The sequence below is a fragment of the Ochlerotatus camptorhynchus genome, unplaced genomic scaffold (assembly GCF_037179485.1).
Source record: "Ochlerotatus camptorhynchus isolate MF236.1 unplaced genomic scaffold, CSIRO-AGI_Acam_v1.1 ptg000284l, whole genome shotgun sequence".
Classification (NCBI taxonomy): Eukaryota; Metazoa; Arthropoda; class Insecta; order Diptera; family Culicidae; genus Ochlerotatus; species Ochlerotatus camptorhynchus.
Window position 1 is genome coordinate 7553100 of NW_027040773.1, and position 20636 is coordinate 7573735.

At 39.3% G+C, this 20636-nt stretch overlaps 1 protein-coding gene and 1 pseudogene across 10 annotated transcripts in view; both read right to left on the reverse strand.

Moving 5' to 3' along the window:
• Lar (tyrosine-protein phosphatase Lar) overlaps positions 1-20636 on the reverse strand; it is a 571867-nt gene that overhangs the window by 204952 nt on the left and 346279 nt on the right. For 9 of the 10 annotated variants that reach the window (XM_065228155.1, XM_065228154.1, XM_065228162.1 and 6 more), the window contains 2 exons: positions 7676-7714; positions 7430-7561 (listed from right to left, as the gene is read on the reverse strand). In XM_065228155.1, coding sequence (XP_065084227.1) covers positions 7430-7561; positions 7676-7714 — 171 coding nt within the window. The remainder of the gene's footprint in view (positions 1-7429; positions 7562-7675; positions 7715-20636) is intronic. The other variant, XM_065228160.1, reaches the window with a different exon arrangement.
• On the reverse strand, positions 8969-10382 carry LOC135706659 (ATP-dependent RNA helicase WM6-like; annotated as a pseudogene).

Consider the following 20636-nt stretch of genomic DNA (forward strand, 5'->3'; position numbering starts at 1 on the left):
ATTTGAAGAGCCCCTTGCTCATTCGAAGCTCATTGTCACTGTCAATTGAGTCACTCAGTATCATTTGATATACGACAGTGGAGTATGGAAGAAATCCAGCAAAATGGTCCCGAACAGACAAGTTGACCCGATGTCGGATCAATGTAAGGCTAATTTAAGGTCGATGTCGACCCAATGTCGTGTTGTTGTCGGGTCAATTTTGGGTTTATGTCGGGTCAATATCGGGTTGGGATTTGATAGAAGTCAGGTTGGTGTCGGGTTGGCTTTGCTTTTTCGCCGGAATGTCGACCAGAGCTCCGTTTGTGTGTATGTTACACTCAATTGAATGATATATAGCGTTTCTCAAATGAGAATGATCCATGCCTTCGTCAAATGACTAATAGCGAATTCGTTTATTACCGGGGTTAACACCAGTTCCACCCCAGTGCGAAACCGAACTTTTTGTCAGTGTGAACCTCAACCTGAGCTAGGTTTTAAAAACAAACGAGCAAACTGACGTTTGTCAGAAAACAAGCAGACCCAATCTTGATACCCGATCCAGGTTGGAACTGAATAATAAACGAATTCGCTATAAGCATCTTATATCACTTATTCGGAGGAGGTCCCCTTTGATAGTGAATAGCTACTTTTCTCATTTTTATCAAAAATGATCAAATGATTTTGAGAATTTACAGCACTGGTCGAGACGAGATGTGCTTGATAAATCAAGCTGAACATTGCATTAGGTCCTAAGTAACATTGACAGATTATTTTCGTCGACTTTCTCTTTGCATCCCCACGGCCATGTAAAGATATTCCCGCTTATTTTCAGCTCACATATTGATAAAAAAAGCTTTTAAGCATCTAATAGTCAACCCGATCAAGAAACGGTTATGTGCTCAAGTTATTAACGAATGAAAAAGTCGATGAAGAGAATCGATCAATGTTACTTAGGACCTAATGCAATGTTCAGCTTGAAATGGAATCAGAAGTGGACCCTACACAATTGCTTTTATTGACAATAATTGTGTTGTCAATACATTCTATATTGACGTCAATACATCGGTTCACATCATCAAGCGAACCCCACACGTAACAATATATTGACGCGAAGGGGAATTATCGAAAATAATATTGATTATGTGAATACAGAAATATTGTCAATACCGATGTATTGACGTCAAAATTGAATGTATTGACAATACGATTATTGTCAATAAAAGCAATCGTGTAGGGTCCACTTCAATATTATTGTCAATAATTAAAAGCTAGAGACCACCGGTCTATAGCGGAAACGACGTTCGTTATTCAGTCATTATTTGAGAAATCAGCTCATATTGTAAGGCACTGAGAGAGCGACATGCAGTTGCCGAGAGCAAAGGTCACGTGAAAAATTGAATTGAAATACGTTAATATTTTATTTTAATTCTTATTTTCCAGAATTTCCCACGTATGGGGTAGAAATGGGAATTTGACTGATGCTTAGAAAGACGAGCTAAAAAATAGTGTGTACAGTAATTAAAGTGAAGTGATCGGCCTCTGGATTATATTACCTATCAGGCATTATTAGGCGTTCCGCATTCAAAACGTGGTTTTAAATTTTAATTGGTCCACTACTAGTACTTTAAAAATATTTTTTGTTTAGTCTCACATTGTCCAAAAAAAAAGCTAGTCACTTTAAATCAAAGGAATGTTTTTATAAGGTAGATATATGATTTTTTTCAAGTTTGATCATATGCACCACACTGTAACAAACTTAATACTTTGCGAAGGTGAGGTATTAAAAAAAGAAGTGAAATTTGTAGAATTGTATAGAGGAAAGAAAGTGGTCGAAACAGTTTGCCGCACAATAGTCATGGAATTTGATATAGGTTTTATTTCGCACAGAAACAAATACATTAAACTAAAATATAAACCCTCTTTATTAAAAAATAAATCATAGTAAAAAACATCTGCCATCATGCAAGTTAAAAAACACAACAAAACCGCATACACCGATATGAACGCTTACTGACTACGACAAATCAGGCATAACATTTGATGACGGGACAAAAGCATTTGTAAACAAACTTTCTAAGGCCCTTTACACGTAAACCAATACCACTTTCGAAAAGGTGATAGTTGCCCCTATCCGATGATGTTGTTGGTTTGCGTGGGCGTACTTTGGTTCGCGTGTAAAGGGCCTTAGAAAGTTTGTTTACAAATGCTTTTGTGCCGTTATCAAATGTTATGCCTGAAATGATTTCGGAAATAAGACCCCGAATCGTACTGCCCGGATCGTACAATATTCTCCTCAGAGTCTCTCTCTTCGTTTTACGCGTGCACGATAGGGAATGCTCCTGCGTTCGTGCACGGCGAGCAACGAAAGTTTTCTCCGCGTGCATCGTGTTTTCTTCTCGGCGTGTGGGTCAACACATACACTTCGTAGGTACACGTGCGAGGAAAAGCCAAGCCTGCAGCAAACCACTGAAACTGTTAATTAAAAGAGATTAGCTGGTTTCCGATCGATAGCAGCGATTTTATTCGGCGAAAAAATCAACTCTTCGAAAATTTCATTCAAGCGTACATCCCTGCATGCGAAATGTTGTAAAACAGTACCGCAAACTATCTCAGCAACTGCTCCCAATCCATCGGGAGAAAACCGCCTGGAAGAATCCTGGATCTCACAGCGCAACTATCGAAAGATAAACAAACCTTGACGTTTAACTTTTGCAGGCAACTTTGCCTCCATAAATGCGGCCATAAATCTGAATGGGTTAGGATCAAGCAAAATGGCTTTAGAAAAATACAATTCAGCCTGCAAGTTTTCTTCATAAAAGCCATTTTAAAACCTTAAGAATTTGTTAATGATTTCTTAAAAGCAAAACAACTTTATCACAAATGACCCATGAAAATCATGTTTTATGCCATCGCCATGTTAAAGTAAGTTTGCTTGTTTTTTACAATCTTCAATTTTCAATCTATATTTCCTTGGATACAACTTTATTTTGATAATTTTAGCAATGAGCAAACATTTAAATGCGAAAATAATAAAAAAAATCTCAGCCTAGCTCGATCTGAAAAACAATTTTTTTTTCAATGTAAAATAATTAGTCAAATCGACGTTTTACGAGAGCGGACCTATTTTTTTCTATGTTTTCAAGTACATTTCACATAACATTTAATAAGGCACTTAAAACTAGGCCACTTAATGAAAACTACTGCATTAGATTTGGAAGTGCAACACGATTTTTATACCATCAGTTTCTATTTTAATTATTTTGATAAGATCGGATTCATAAATCCTTTTCTACCTTGATTGATGCTTTCCTAGTGGATTTAGCAAGCGGCTATAGGGGAAATGGCTTGCAAAGGGTTTTTATTGTTGCTAAATAGCTTTTGTTGTAGTTATCAAATGGTTCTCAATGCGTTCGTCATACAACCTTTTGCAGTAAATCAATCTTGAAGAGCTTCGAGAATACACCCTTCAGAACCTTCTCCAGGGTGGGCCAGCTAGACATATTCTAGTCTTAATGAGGTTTTGGTCGATGCATTAATGACAAAATAGCCTTGACCAGGGTTTTAAGAATGTTGTTTTATAGTTGCTTTGTAGTATTTCATAAAACTTAAAATGTTACTTGGGATATAATCTGTTAAAGTGTGGTAATGATCTGTTGAAAAATTCTTGTTGATTGTACAGAAAAATTTACGTGTTTCTGCAACTGTTTGCAGAACAATATCTGTTGCAGATATTTTTACATTGAGCAATTTGTTTATGATGTTATTTTAAGTCTCCGATTTAGTTGGTTTGGATTTGATTGTGTGATTAAAGTCTGGAATGCGCAAAAATTGGTCAACTTAAAATTGGTGTATATCTGTTAAAAATGCATAAAAAACCCTGAAATGCTACATTTGGAAGTTGAGTGTATATACAATGGTTGCTATGATGAGTTTTCACCTTTTGCTCTCTAGTTTTCAAAATGACATCCTAGTAAGAGAAGCAGCGTGTCAAAATTTTGCTCGCGCAGCAAGAGAATCCGACGTTTTCACACGCCAAGTTGGCAAAACGTTTTAAAGGTGTTCGGGGAGCGTCTGGCGACCGGCAATCGTAATCCGGACGTGGCAGCGACGACGAAGAAGGTGGCGGTGAAATATAAGCGGAAGCCTAACCTCTCCAGCGGGACGTCGCTGGCAAGCTCAATGTCTCTCATTCTACTGTTCAGCGGGCCAAGAAACGAGCCGGGTTGTCGACGTTTAAGAAGGTGAAGGTGGCGAACCGAGATTACAAACAAAACACGTCGGCAAAGCAGCGGTCCCGAAAGCTGTATACGAATCTGCTCACAAAGTTCGACTGTGTCTTCATGGACGACGAAACTTATGTGAAGGTGGATTTCAAGCAGCATCCGGGACGGGAGTTTTATACCGCATCAGGAAAAGGAAAGGTGGCTGAAATTTTCAAAACCATCAAACTATCGAAGTTCCCGAAAAAATATCTCGTCTGGCAGGTCATATGCAAGTGTGGTCTAAAAACCGGCATTTTCATTACTATGGAAATCATCAATCAAGAGATCCACGTCCAGGAGTGCCTGGAAAAACGGCTGCTACCATTCCTAAAGCAACATAATAGACCTGTGCTGTTCTGGCCGGACTTGGCGAGCTGCCACTATGGTAAAAAAGCAATCGAGTGGTACGATGCGAACAACGTGGTTGTGGTACCCAAAGACCGCAACCCTCCCAATAGCCCAGAACTCCACCCTATCGAACGGTATTGGGCCTTGGTCAAACGGAATCTAAAAAAAAAAAAAAAACTAATAAATCCATGGAAAACGAGCAGCAGTTTAAAACTAACTGGCGTTCGGCGGCGAATAAGGTCGATGAGACCACTGTGCAAAATTTAATGGAAGGGGTTAAGCGGATCGCACGGCAGTTCGGATTCGGCAAACCAAAAAAGAAACGAACATTCTTTCCTTTAACTATATGAATTGAACTACCAAAAGAAAAATAAGAAGATTTTTGTGATATGAATTTTAACTGAAAGAAACGATTTTTTTGTCGACCAATTTTTGCGCGTAATGAAGTCTGTATAATATTTTATTTCTGGAACGAATACACCAAATCAATATGATCGATGGCAAATGATGCGGATTAATACTCCATGAATTTACATTGCACCACCTGCATTGATTTGATCCAGAAATGGGATAAAATGACCCGCAATCTGTCTATTAAAAAATGTATACATTCTGCATAAGGCAAGCGCCCCAAACATTCTAACAGCCACACAATAAATTAGAAATGATTAACTTTCATTCCATTTAATTTTCATGTTTGCTTTGCTTTGTTCATTGCCAATTTTGGTCATTCATTCCAAATAGCCAAGAGTCAACCTAAAGCGTTGCATGACCGAACTATAGTCGCTTTATTCATAGTCTGGCGGATGGAATTCCGGGAACCAATTGAGTTGTCAAATAGCGGAACCAATCGAGCAAATCACGATCAACAACAGAAAAGAGCACATCAGCTATTGCGAACAAAACTTCGGAAACCCTTTTCTCTTGACGCAAACTTATACCATCTTTGGGTTGGGGAAAGTTTCCCCTATCCAATGATTCCGGTAATTTGCGTTCGATTGGCGAGGAAAGTATAATCAACGTTTTGTTTATAAAAGTTGATAGTACCTTTTCAATTGTTGGTCTAAACTATATTGAACTGGTTCCGCTTTTTGATAGATCGGAATTCTATCCGCCAGACTATATAGAATATAGTGACTATAGGCCGAACGAGTTAACGGTGTCTATTCTTTTACGAACACACCTCACTCGCGTGAACAAAAGTCTGGCTCAATAGTATAAACCGAACAATAGATCACGAGCGATCAAGATCACACCCGGTAATAAAGGGAAATGCAATCAGCAACTCAAGAACAAAACATGCGCAAAATCTAGTTCCATCTAATTAAATAATCGCGCAAGGGATTTGGAGCCTGGAGCATCCCGCTGGCTAATAGAAGATATTTCTTGACTTAACGTTGTCTACTGTCTACCAAAAGTCAATCAATTGTAAATGTAAAATTGATTAATTCTATTTCCAGATACAAACCAAGGTTGCAAAGACTCATTTCAGCTAAAACAATGTTTTTCTAAATTTTGAAATAATTAGATGCCATGATCAAATTTTGAATTGGTAGGATACAAGAAGAGGTTGCAAAGAATGTGTTTGACATATTAAACCTGTTTATTTCACTTAATGAGAGTCACAATCAGCGATTTATCACAAACTCACTCACTCACTCACTCACTCACTCAGCGATCAGCAAATCGCTGATTGTGACTCATAGAAAGCAAAATTTACAAGTTTTATGTTTCCAACGCATACTTTGTAACCTCTTCTTGTAAGTTACAAGTAAAACATGCCATCATACCATCTTTTGGTTTTATTATTCCGAAAAACATTATTTTAGCTGAAATGAGTCTTTGCAACCTTGATACAAACACGAAAAATAATTGTAACTACTTACACCAAGCAAACATTTTCATCTTTTCTATAATAATTGCCACATTTGTTATCAATCTCTCTGCAAGGGACCTCCCTTATCTCGGTAAAGGCGCAGCTTTAAAGCAAGGCTATGCTGGAGACAGTGGGGTTCGATTCCCGGTCCAACATGCTTGGCATGCACACTTTTATATACCAACTGCTCATTTGTTAACAGTTTTCGCTCAGTAGTTGACATTAGGTTTTCTTGAAGTAATTGATAGAGAAGGATCATAGTTTACTATAGACATGCAAAGAGTAGTTAAATCTTAACACCATTGAATTTTTAAACTAAAAGTACGAGATGTGTAGCAAGCATTTCTCACTTCATTTTGGCAACGCAAAAACAAATACAGCTGTTTACTACAACTAAAACCTACTTTTTTTTACGTATCTATAACAAGCTTCATCTCTATTCTATTTAATGCTTCAAAATGAACAATGATTCGTCTACTGTGTTCAAAGTTATTAGCAAATGAGCTGCTCGCGACCAAAAATGTGTATGCCAAGCATGCGGGTCAGTCCTGGGATTTGTCTAGTTTACAAACTTCTTGACTTACTTGGGCATAGAGTATAATTTTACTTGCCAAACAATTAAAAATATTTTGATTAGCATATTGGGAAGTGCTCAAAGAACACTGGTGTCAAACTTGTTATGACTTTCCAAGAACAAAGAAATTGACTCAGGTTAACTAAACGTTTATATTAATTGTACCAAAATTTGGATGTTTGCTACAGTCGATCTGCCATTGCATTTACCTCAAGAAACAATTGCGAATAATTCATGTACTTTCCACTGTTTTCCTTTTTCATTTGAAAAACACAGGTAAGAAATGTTCTGTTTGCCAACTTTGGAAAGCTGTCTGGTTTTAATTGAAACAAAACAATCAATCCGACCGAAATTTCGATTCCGTGGAAAGCAAACCGAAAAGCAACTTACCCATTATTTTCTTGCCATTTTTCCTCCAAACAATGTTTGGCTGTGGATCACCTCTCGCTCCGCAGAAGAACGTCGCCACGCCTCCAACCCGGACTCCCTGGTTCGTTGGTTTCCGAATGATTTCCGGTGGATCTGTAAAAATAAGAAAAAGAAGACATCGTCAATGCCACGGGTAGTTAAAAATTAAAGGGCCCACGTTAGTGGAAAGTTTACGCATTTGCGTCGCTGCGTTCGAGATTCACTTACGTGTCATATAGATGAAGGGAAAGTCTGAGAAATTCCCATCTGCAATCGGTGGAGAATATGGCGATACGGTTAAGGGATTTCATTCGACACAAGTGTAGTTGAGTTGAGTATGAGTAACAGGACGAAATTAACTAGGGCCAAGACTAGTAGCAACTGTTTCACGCCGGGCAGTTTACGGTGATGAGGTGGTTTTCATTTCACTGAGTGGGCGGAATCTGATATGTGCCTAGTAACCGAACGTTTGATACGAGGGATTGTTTAAATTCTGCAGCGTATGGCAGAAGCCTCCACACTGTTTACCTGCTGGAAGCTGTTTAATATTGCAAAAGGTTGGTTTTACGGTATGCCAAATGTTGGAACGTCAATTAGGATCAGCTTCAAAGATGAAGGATGGGAGATTTTTCGATTCGCTTTCACAAAATTATGGCCAATTCGCAGGATTTTGGTGAGGGTTTTTAATCAACACAGGGCCCAAAATGAGAGAAGTTTTACAGACCGGAGCATACGCACGCATCCCAGGCTGGCGGAGTGCGAATTGCGAGTGGATTTGTTAATGGTGTGGGTACTAAAACGATTTATATTCAAATTACGTCTTCTCGAGACGACTCTGGCAATGGTTTCCAATTAACCATCCGGGAAGGTAATTAACGGAAATTACGTTACATGAATTTTTAATGTTCATTTTTCGGAAGGAAAGATGCGACCCACACCGGACGGAGAACGACGGCTGTGTTTCCGGTTCAATTTTCGTATTTTTTTACTCATCCGACACAAATGATGGAAGTTAGTTAATTTTGTACGGCAATTAAAGTTCCCTTTTTTCATGGGATGGGCGAGCACAGTACGTTGTTTTTAAAATAATAACTCAGGGGTTATGGAACCTCTGTAATGCGGTTTTAAAAATAATTTTGTAATTTTTATGTTAGCTTATTTTTCGAACAAAGTTTGTTTGCCCAAATGGATTGAGTCTCATCTCGTGATGGTTTTATACAAAAATCTGCATTCTGGCAAAACTTGTTGTATGAAACATATGCAGAGGATGTAATAAATCCAACCTTGCATTGGATGCACGAGAAAATTGTTTTGCATGAAGGTCACAAATGTAAATCTGAAAATCCTTCTTTTGAAGTCGTACAATTTCACCAAATCATTTTTTATTACTTATCCAGCTTACCGGAATTAAACCTATGGGATCAAGTTTGAGTAAGCAGTAAAATGTAAATTCCTTCTATCGTACTGTTTGTTTATTTTTAAACTATTCGAATGTTAGTTTTTTCTGTTTCTTGGTGGTGACGCATGATCGTGTTAAAAAACTTGACTCAGAGTATTTAATGATCTATCTTCTACACTAAAGGGTATATAATAAACTAAAAAAGCATTTGTGTGCCTCTCCGACATACGTTTCAGAAAGTCAACTTATCGTCCTTCAATGTACGACGAGATATCAATTTCGTCCGGCAGTTCGGTGATGTTGACATCGAACCGGTCCTGGACTTTGTTCAGAATCTTGGCATCGGTTTCGTCAATCCCTTGGTACCGAAACGGCCAGCACGAGCCACTCGATACAGGAAGGTATCCGAATCTTCTGGCATGTCGTAGTTGAACACGATGTTGACACGTTCGATATCCATGCCTCGTCCGAATAGGTTGGTTGCCACTAGAACACACTTCTGGAAATCCTTGAACTGTTGATAGCAAAACAATCGCTCCTCCTGAACCATTCCACGATTGATGTCGACGGCTGGGAAATTCTGCTCCGTCAAAAGCTGCGCCAGGGCCATACAACGCTGAACGGACTTCACAAAGATGACGACCTGATTGAATTTGAGAACATCGAGCAATTCGAAGAGCTGTTTGTTTTTCTCATTTTCCTTCAACTTGACGTAGTGCTGCTGCAGACCGTGGAGAGTTAACTTGGTTTCATCATCGACGTAAACTTCCATAGGATCTTGCATGAACTTCTTACAAACTGGCCGGATCTCCTTGCTAAGGGTGGCGGAGAACATCATCACTTGTTTGTCGTGCGGTGTGTTGCGGAAGATTTCCTGTACATCTCGACGCATGTCTAATTGTTCAAGCATTTTGTTGCACTCGTCGAGAATGAAGTGTTTGAGGTGCTTCAGATGTAGCTTTTTGTTCCGGATAAGGGCCAGAACACGTCCCGGCGTTCCAACGATAATGTGCGGGTTACTCGATTTCAGAACCTCTTCGTCCGACGAAGAAGACGGCCACCTTAATGCTGGGCATATACTTCGATAACCGTTTGTACTCTTTGCTGATCTGGAAAGCCAACTCACGGGTGTGACACATTACCAGCACGTACGGAACGTTTTCCGTAGGCTCCAATTGCTGCAGCGTGGCCAACACTAATACCGCCGTATTTCCCATGCCAGATTTGGCCTGGCACAGGATGTCCATTCCGAGCACCGTCTGTGGAATACATTCGTGTTGTACTTCAGACGGATGCTCGAAACCGCAATCGACGATGGCACGCAGGATTTCCGGCTTCAGGAGGAAATCCCGAAAACCGGAACTGTGAATGGAAACGTACGTTCCCTTTACATCCTTCTTTGGCTGTTCGGCCGGCTCGGTCTGGTCTCCATCTTCGTGATCCAAAAGATCATCATTGTCAGCCATTATCAAAACGTTTGTTTGGAAACTTTTTAGCAGAGAAAAAATGCAACGCGGTCACAACTGGCTGAAGTAGCAGCCATCAACAGGCAAAAATGACCACAACACACCATTTTAGCCTGTTTATGGCTGCTTTAATTTGGATTTTTAGATTTAGATTGGACTTAAAATGTGTTAGAATCGCAAAAATTTGTTACCATTGGCTTAATGCTAAGTTCCACTGCTTTTCACCCCACTGGATGTGAGTCCAATTCCAACCGATTTCGTTGGGATTTTCTGAGGTGAAAAATCTCTGGTAATTTCTTTCTTCGGACGGGAATTAATAAAGTAACCAAAAGCTCTGATAAAATGCAATTTGAGGCTTTAGCAGCTTGATTGAGGGTGGTCTATAGAATTCTAAGCAGCTTCATTTTTAAGTCATTATAACAACTTGAAAGTTACGGTACCATAATTGAAGAGCATTCTAAGCAGCTTTTGGCGGAACTTGAACGGCACTTTTAGAAAATTAGTTAAAAATGGCTTTTGTCCTCTACACCAATTTTATATTTAGATCGCACTTGTATGAAAGTTAATTCTAAAGCCAGATATGTACCTGTATTGATTTATCAGCATTAGGAGTTGTATTTAAGAGCTGTTTGAAGAATTAGACCCAGTAGTTTTGCGTGAGAGCCCTTTCACAAATCGCTACGCCATCTGAGATATATTAAAGTGAGCTGCAGCGGCACCGGTAGTGTAGTGGTAAACGTGATTACCTCTCACCCCAGCAGGCCTGAGTTCAATCCCAGTCAGCGCCGTCGGAATGTTCTGAGGCATAACATCTCTAATCACGCCTTCCTTCGGAAGGGAAGCAAAGCCGTTTATCCCCGGTTCATGAGTTGATTGATGGGTCGATAGGTAGGGTTCAGGTGTGGGAGCTGCCTCCCTGGTGTTGGTAGCACGGAAAACAAAATCGATGGAAAACAAATCAAGGGGAATAAAAGTGAGCTGTTGGAGTTTTCAGTGCCAGCTGAGTGACTTGAATACGGAACACAATACTTTGATGAACTGTAAATCGGTGTTTGCCCGCATGGTATCCCAACACACTTGTGGCGCAGTGGTTAGCGTTCGTTGATCGCATGCCGAATGCGCGGATTAAAATCCAAGAAATTGCTCTTTTATTTTATTTTTTATTTTTTAATAGCATATTGATGCACTGCATAAATATAAGAATTATGATTTATTTGAGGCATGGATCATTTCAAATTTACGTACATGACATTTTGTTACTAATAAAGACTTGCTTCATGCGGGCTTCGACGGACCTTTTTAGAAACATCCAAGTAGCTAAGAAGTTCCTCGGGGAACTTTTAAGAAACTTTCAAGTTGCTAAGAAGTTCCGCAGATAACTTGATCGGAATTTTGTTGCGGTCATGTTTTTAGCCTTGCCTGAAGTTCCTAAGAAGTGCTTAGGAATGCTTTTGGTACTATTTTAGAACTTCAAGTTGCTAAGAGTACGCATCAGATCTTTTTGGATCCTGAAGTTCCCAGTGTGCTTTCTATAGCTTCTAAGGCAGCTTTAATATGCACTTTATGGAACGTCAAAGAGGGTTTTATCGTGGAATGTGAAACTTTTGGTTGCTTGGTAAGAAAGTCCTGTCAGAACTTTATTTGAACTTTATGGACCGTGAAGGTTCTGTTGGAATTTTATTTGAACTTTATGGAACTTGAAAGTGAGTATCACTTTAAGTTTTAAAATAACTTTATAGTTGTCTGCATGGAAAATATAATTAAACTTTTTTTTTAAAACCTTTTTGTACTGTCAGTGCTTGCCCCGTTACGAGGGTAGATGACCTTTTCTACTACTACTACTAGATCTAGCACCGATTCCTAGTCCTGACTACTTCAATCAAGGGGAACAGGATTTTTCAATAATCAAAGGAACACATTTTAGTCCTTGTTACTTAGCTTTAGTACATTGTGACCCACTTTAAGCAATTTTAAAAGCTCGCGACCCACCAATATTGAATACAGATTATGTAAGACTTAATTTTCCATAGAATCTCCAAAACCATGATTTTCTGAATTCAAAATCAGAAGGACATTGAATTCCCTCCCCATGGACATGGAGGTTGACGGTACTGAAGCAAAGGGTTATGTTTAATTTCTTTATATTTGCAACGATGATGATTTCCTATAGTGACACATATCACCTTCTTAATACTTCAGTATGCCTCAAACGATTAATTCTTGGTTGTTAATAGAACTTCCTTGATGAAATCGGCTGCTTCATGCAGACTGAGCAATTCTGATTATAGTATCAGATTTGTTCTGTATACAGAGGAACTGGGAGGGCTTATTAGAAACTTCTCACCAATAAAGTAATGATCTTCTATTAAATTTTGCATATCATTTTATTAATATTTTATTTTATTGAAGCATATTATTTTTTTACAGTCAATTAGCTTTAGCATACGATACAAGAGATTTAATATTACTTGCTCGTTTTTGCGTTAAATAATCAATATTTATTTTACTTGTAATTACATTTGAAAGTTTTTTTTTCAGGTTTTTTTTTTTGTGATCTGAAAATTTTCCCAGTTTGGTTAGAAGTTTCGAAGCTAACGCATGTCCACAGGCCCAATAGAAAGATAGACAGAAAAATTGTATCATGAAGAATGGTTGCATGCACTTGCTATAGATGAGTGATTTTCGGAGTTTTGAATTCGTTAGATATTGTAATGGAGATTTGTGCTGTTGGATGCGTGAGGAGATTGGAGGGCGGGTGTTTGACGCATAGAGCCTGTCAATTTTGCTTTCAGAGTGTCGCAGTCAGCGGTTTTATGATTCGTGAACGCTCGCGATTCATAGAATCGTTGATTGTGACTGCAAGTAGATTTGACGGGTTTTGTGTGTCGGACGCTTGCTTTTTGGCCTCTTCTTGTGTCTAACATGTGCAGAGTATCATTATAACGTCTAATGGTTTTGATATTCCTGGTGGCGTGAAATATATATGTGAGAATATTTTTTTGAGATTTTAGCAGTCACGTTTTGTTTGTAGTTTATATTTTATTTATTTCATGTAATTATCGTAAATAATAGTTATTCAATAATAGATAGTTCATCCATACATTCGTACTTTGACGCGAAGCGCAGTGGATTATGAGATGCTCGATGACCCTGGAGGGATCGATTTTGCTTACTGAGCAGAAAATCATGGATATAACCCCAAGCTCTTCCACAGCACCATCATTTGTATATTTGATATTGGACATTCACCTCGGAAACTATTTGCATATCAAGCGAAAACGTAGTCCTGTATTGTCGCGAAGCGTTATGGTTCTGAGATGCTCGATGACCCTGGAGGGAACGTTTTTGTTTACTGAGCAGAAAATCATGGGTTTAATCCCAAGCTCTCCGTCATGACTCTTAAAATTCATGATCACTAAACGAAATGAATATGTTCTTTCGATAGCCGGCTATCGAGAGATTAAATAAACAACAAATAAACAATACATACTTTTGGTTGCATTGCCAACTTGAGGTGAATCCTAACCGAATACCATACCCAACCCTCCAACTCCGTAGCACTTATGAGGGTGTCGCTAAGTCGGTGGCCTCTCGTTAAGTAAGTACTACATCAACATTTCCTTCCCTATCCCTAGTTATGGTAAAGATGGGCGTGGCCGGGAATAGCAACAGTCATGCTTCTGTTACTCTTGTTTAGATTGGAACCAATGTTTACTCCTCAGCATTATTCCTGAAAGTAGTCTAACTGAGAATTTCAGAAGAGACGTGAGTGTCGCTAGTATCCAATCTACGAAGTATATCATAACAACGCTAACGCTAACGCTAACGCTAACGCTAACGCTAACGCTAACGCTAACGCTAACGCTAACGCTAACGCTAACGCTAACGCTAACGCTAACGCTAACGCTAACGCAAAATCAGAAGGACATTGAATTGGCACAACATCCAAAAATTCCAGACAAATTTAAACGACTAAAAACAACCAATTTGCCTTAAAGGTCCGAAAATGATATGAAAACATTGACAAAGTCATCTAACCGATCGAATAGTATCAAATCAACAAAGTAGTATCACAGACAAACAGACGTAACTCTTTAAAAAACTTGTTCTTGAAAACATAGTATCTCAAAACATATAACCTCAGTAACGACATCTATCTGGCTTCTCGCGGAAAACAAGCTTGCTCGCTTACTCGTAAACAATATTGCATAAAATTTCTATAGAATATATAGAAACGTCAAAGTGATCCGATGCCAGCGCTGCGGCGAGTAGTTTGCGGAACTGATAATATTCAAATCAACCGTTAAATGCATGAACGAAGATACACAATGAAGAGCTACGTCTGTTTGTCTGTGGTACACAGCAAAAAATAAATTTTAATTTTACATTCAAGAGGATGCACTTCAATCATGTCGAAAATCTCATGTAATTTTTATGGCCACAAAAATAAACAAATGCAGTTAAAGCAGCGTAATGTCAGTTCATGCACTGTATTAATGATAATTTTGTCCTTTTTGGCTAGTAATATTACACCATATTTTTGACACGATTGAAGTGCATCCCAAAATGCCGTCCCGTCCTGAAAACCCTAAAAACAAACTTCAAAAAGCTGAAATAACCTTTAAGTCACCAAAAACTGGCATCACAATCGCTAAGCCAGCCTATTATTTCCAAAATGGATTTAAAACAAGACAAGTGTCTAGAATAGCTCAAAAACAGCAAAATGGACTTCAAATCTCAAAACGGTCTGATTGCTGTTATAAGTTTGTAAAAAATGGCCCTAAAGACGCCAAATGGTCCAGACTTCCCAACCTGGTTGAAAAATGCCAAAATGGCCATGAATTCGCAAAAACAAATAACTATTAAGCTATTATTGGGGCTCAATAATGATAATCATCTATAGAACGCTGTCGAAACCTGAGTTTAAGGTTTTTTTTTTTCAATTTTAATTCTTTATTGCATTTTCAAAGTCCATACACTGTGCGATTGAGGTGTAAAACAATTAGACAGATAGTGGCCCTTCAACATCAATCTTCCTCAAGATTCCCGGAACCCTCGCCATCATGGTCTGGACCACCTTGAGGCCAAAACTGCGTTGGGTCACCAAATTAGCTTCAAACCTTTAAAATCGCCACTGATAAGATTGTCTAAAAATGCCAAAAAATTGACAGCCTGAGGGTCAGTCTGAAATTTGAGTTTTGATACCATTGTTAAATACAATCAATAAAAAAAAAAACACAAATTCTGTAATGCAAAACTGAACAACGATTACAACTTCCATCTAGATTACCGCTTGCAAAATTTGATCGCATTGAGCCATAACAGTTTGCAGAAATCCCATAACCCTATTCTTCTGCTGTTGGTGCCTGATTCCATAAAGAAAATTGGTAATTTAATACCCTGTAGAGAACATAGAAAGCCCTATCGTGCACACCGGACAAGGCCGCATTGACTTCATCATGAGCCTTACCACGCCGCCATCTGCCCCCTATCCCTGCTAGCCATTGTTTTGTATTGTTCTAATTCCATTACTCCGACAACAATGTAATAATTGCTACCACGAAACATGCCGGACTGGCTTTCGCTTGGCGCGCATACCGGCCAACCGACCGACCGACCGTCATCGGCACTTTCCGTGCTGGAAGCCAGAGGTCACGCGAGACCTGGGCAAACAAGATGAGTAATCAAAATGATGATGGCTCTACATGTACCCCTACTCTGCAGCCACTCCGCAACCTGCCATCCTGCATGATAACCGACGGCAATCAATAGCTGAGCAGCGGGGGCCCGGTTAATACATTTCATCGGATGTAACGTTTAACATAGTAATTACTCAACTTGGACCGAAAAGTTGCGAGGCATCTTCATTAGTTGAGTCCCGAAACGAATTTCTATAATACTTTTGACTTGCTTTCACGATGATCCGGTCGAAAATTGCCCGGCCCTGAACATAGACCAACTTTGACGCAACGACGGTCCCATCAACTATGAGAATCCGAAACTTGCTAAAAAAGGGTAAGGAGTGTGCGAGAGGATTAATTTGAAAAACTCATTAGCCCCATCAAAGCGCTGCTGATGCGGAAACTATCCTTGCTGCTCCTGCTGATGCTGATGTCAGATTTGGAACTGACTCATCTTAAAAAGGGGTCTTTTTTCAAGAGGGAGGTATCTTCTGCTAGCATGCACCCAACCAAGTCGTCATTCGCATGGGAAAAGCTTTTCCCTTTCGCACATACACATACATGTAGACGTGAGCGACTCGTTTGAGTAAACTCATTTGAAAGAAGGTAGCTGTGTGCAATAAATTGAAAACTCGAAATCCTTCCGTGAAATTTTCCGTGCTCCGATTGCGGAGGATTTAGGACACGGAGGGATATTCTAAGGCGAAATTTGCGGGAAACGCCTTAGCAAGGTGAACCAAGGATGTAAATCTGTGCCTTTCTGCAATGGAAGCCAGTGCTGAAAATTTTAAAATCATTCAATTGAACGCAACAAATGAATTCAATCACATTTGTTCAACGTATTGCTTCACATTTATCGATTGAAGAGCAACTGAACCTCATCTACTGTTCAATTTAAAGTATTTATGGTAGCGGACCTTGGGACAAAACCAGAAAAGTGTCCCGATTAGACATGCCAACTCCATTTCGGATCAACGTTGGATCAATTTTAAGCCGATGTTGGGATATTGTCTAGCTCAATTCTAGTTGGTTGTGTGTTAGCTCAGCTTTCTTGTCCTACACAAATGTAATCTGTTTAATTGTCGCATATAAGGATTCTGTAATGTGGGCGTCAGTAGAGTTTGTCGAATAATTTTATAAAATAATTGATAACTAAAATTTAAAGAAGTCATCTTTTCGTGGTGCATTTCAGTTTTAGATTTACCACCAAAGCCTACTGTTAACTGTTTCAAACTAGGGGATCATGACTTTTCAGTAATAAAAGGAACACATATTAGCCTTTGTTACGTGCTACACCTTGTTGATAGTGACAAGGCTCGCGTTGTAAACCGAAGATGAACATTATACATGGGAAAAATGGGTTAGGCTTCTATTCGATTCCTAATCTTTACTCGTTGATTTCCTGTTTTAAATGGTTAAGACTTAGGTTCTGATTTATGGTCAGGCCATTGCTTGAATTTGCCGTCAAGGAATCCGATATTCATTGAAATTTCCTTGGTACTGCCCTGAACATCTGTGACCTTCTTTTAAATTCACAAGTTATGTATAGAGTTTCTGAAATTGTCAGAACTTCTTTGAACTTTCATGAAGTTCCTTGAACTCCTTTAAGCTTCTCAACATTTTGCTGACGTTCATGGTGCTGTCCTGAATAAATCGAAACTAACGTTCAAAGTTATTAAACTTGTCCGAAAGTGTGTACGTCCCTGAAGTTACTGTGACAGCCTTAAGATCTCTGAGCTGCCCTGATAATCTCTAGATTGAGGTTCTTTGAACTTCTATCATGTTTTCTGAACTTTTCAGAAATTTTCTTGACTTTCCTGAAGCTCTCTGGATCCACTGAAGTTCCAATATCATCTTAAAAGCTCCTGCAGTTTCCTTGAAGCTAATGAAACCACCTTAAAGTTCTAGAAGCTTGCTTCCTCCCATTTCAAGCTTATTGATTATCGCATATTAGCTTATTGCGTGCTCCTAACTTAGTGTTCTATATGCGCTTCCACAGTTATTAATTGATACAATTTTTGCTTTAGTATAATTGTGTGACAAGTTCAATCATACTTTATGCCCAGGGAAATTTTCCAGACCAAAAAATGCCTAGACCGGACCGGGAATCGAACCTAGCCACCTCCAGCATGGTCTTGCTTTGTAGCTGCGCCTTTACCGACTGAGCTAAAGGAATCTTGCCTGAAGGGCCTGAAATGTTACAGAAGTCACGTTACGATCCCGCAGTCTTCATCAAAGCCTTGCTCTCACTACTCTTCTGATAATGTTCGAGAAATTACCCTGAAGGTAATTTAAAAAATCCTAAAACCCTCTAAACTTCACGACGTTTTCTGCAGTTTCGTGAGAGTCTTTTTGTTTCTGTGAACTTTCAGAAATTTTTCATGTTTTTTGAACTTCCTAATGTTTTCTAGGCTGAATTTAATGAACTAATTTTATTAGATTGGCTTTTTTCGGTGACGTTGAAAATAAAACACTACTTAACTGCGTAACGTTTTTCTGCTTGCTTTGCTTCAGCCATCATCAGACGTAACTTGCTAAGTATGACATTTTAGCTTAGTCTGTCGCAAATATACTCAACGTCACCGAAAAAATCCAATCTAATCAAATTATTGCATGCCCACGGTGATTTATCATGAACAGTGAAGCTAATTAAACTGCCTAAAAGCACTTGAAATTTATCTCAAGTTCCCATGATTTTCCTGATAATCATGAAACTGTTCTGAATTTACAAAACTGCACGAAGTTACGTAGCTTTTTTTTAATAAAAATCTTACTCAACTGAAGTTTTTGCAGCGGAAGCTCCTGAAGCTACAGCAATTTTCCAGGATTTAACAGAACTGCTCTGAAGCTTTTGGATCTTCAGTGGAGTTCTCAAAACGTTCCTGAAATCTATGGGACTGCCCTGAAGCAATCTAAAAACTTGAATGTTGTTCTGAACGTTCTGAACGGACTTGATGTTGGAATTTTCATGAAAAGACCTGGTCTTCCCCAAGGTTCTCGCAATTTGTCTGATGTTAATGGAACATAACATAACGTTCTAAAAATTATCCAAAACTTCATTTAAGTTCCCGAATTTTATCTGACGTTCATGAGACTTTTTGCTGGTAAATGGCTGGACAATGCGTACCATGGATACTTCGCGTATCTGCAAAAATAAAATAGACTCCAACACCTCTGTGGGCGTGGTCACTTAGCCTCTTGTCCAGTTCCTCCCTATCCCTACCTCCCCGCGGTGCCGGCTGGGGTACGAGTAACCATAGGAAAGATCGGGTAACCAACCAATGCTAGGAGCGGCTGATCAACGTCCTGGTGCCAGCGTGACTATAAACAGTGCACCAGTGCCACAGTGCCAGCGTGACTATAAACTGACTATGTAAATACGGACCGGAACAATCGGCATAGACCCAGGCAACGAAAACGGACTAACGATTGGAAACTCGGAGGAAGACATTCCGCGCAACTACCATAAACCGGACTAGTTCATGCTGATTTTCGTCAAGCTTCGTGTACAATTTGATCTTCTACATCAACACATGACAGGTAGCCTTCAGGTTCAATTGGCTAAACTTGGTGAGTTCGTTCCATTTTATACATTTTTATCTTTTCAAACCAGTAACGTTGGGAGATCACCTTTTTGTGGTGCGTTACTGGTGTAAGATCTACCACCGAACCCTAGTCGTGATAGCTTCAAACTGGGAAATCAGAATTTCCCAGTAATCAAAGGATCACATTTTGGTCCTTGTTAATTTTTATGACTTGATAACAGTGACAAGACTCGGGTAGTGACCACCGCCGTTATGCATTTCAATATTGTATATTTCAAATCAAAAATATTGTTTATGTTCATAGATTTCACAAAATCTTTTTTCCTTTGTCCTTCTTCTTTTCCTTTCCCTCTTCTCTTTTCAGAAAGCGAGTAATGGCGCTATAGCCATAAGTCATAAAAGGCTAGGACAAGAGTGAGTGCTCATGCCCCAACCGTCAGAAGAAAATGGAGCATCACTTAACCTTTTTAGCTTTGATGCTTCCAACGAAAAATTTCTGAATCATCTTGCCCCTTAAATGCTGCACAGTAGGCCTGGCCGTTTTGATATGTGTGACGCATCTTCGATGTGAAACATATATCAAATAGACAAGAAAAATGATGTAGGCATATATATCATTTTCCAGGATGCTTTCAAGAACTGACTGTGTTGGTGTTAAATTAGATAGATTAGATTAGATTAGAAAGGCCGTTTCTTCAATGTCAGCACAATCAACGTGCACAGCTCTCACTTAGCAAGTGACGATGACGATAAAGACGCTTTTTACGCGCAGTTGGAACGGGAATACGACAGCTTCCCAAGCCATGACGTCAAAATCGTTATCGGAGATCTTAAGACCGGTTATAGGAAAGTTCAGCGCTCACCATCTAACGAACACCAACGGCCTCAGACTCATAGAAATTCGCCGCCTCTAAGAACATGACCATACGTAGTACCTACTTCCAGCATATACTCCCATATCGGTACACCTCTGGAGATCACCGCAGCAGACAGAATCTGCAAATCGACCACATTTTGATCGACGGAAGGAACTTCTCGGACATTGTCGACGTCAGGACCTATCGCGGCGCAAATATCGATTCGATTAAGGTGCTCCAA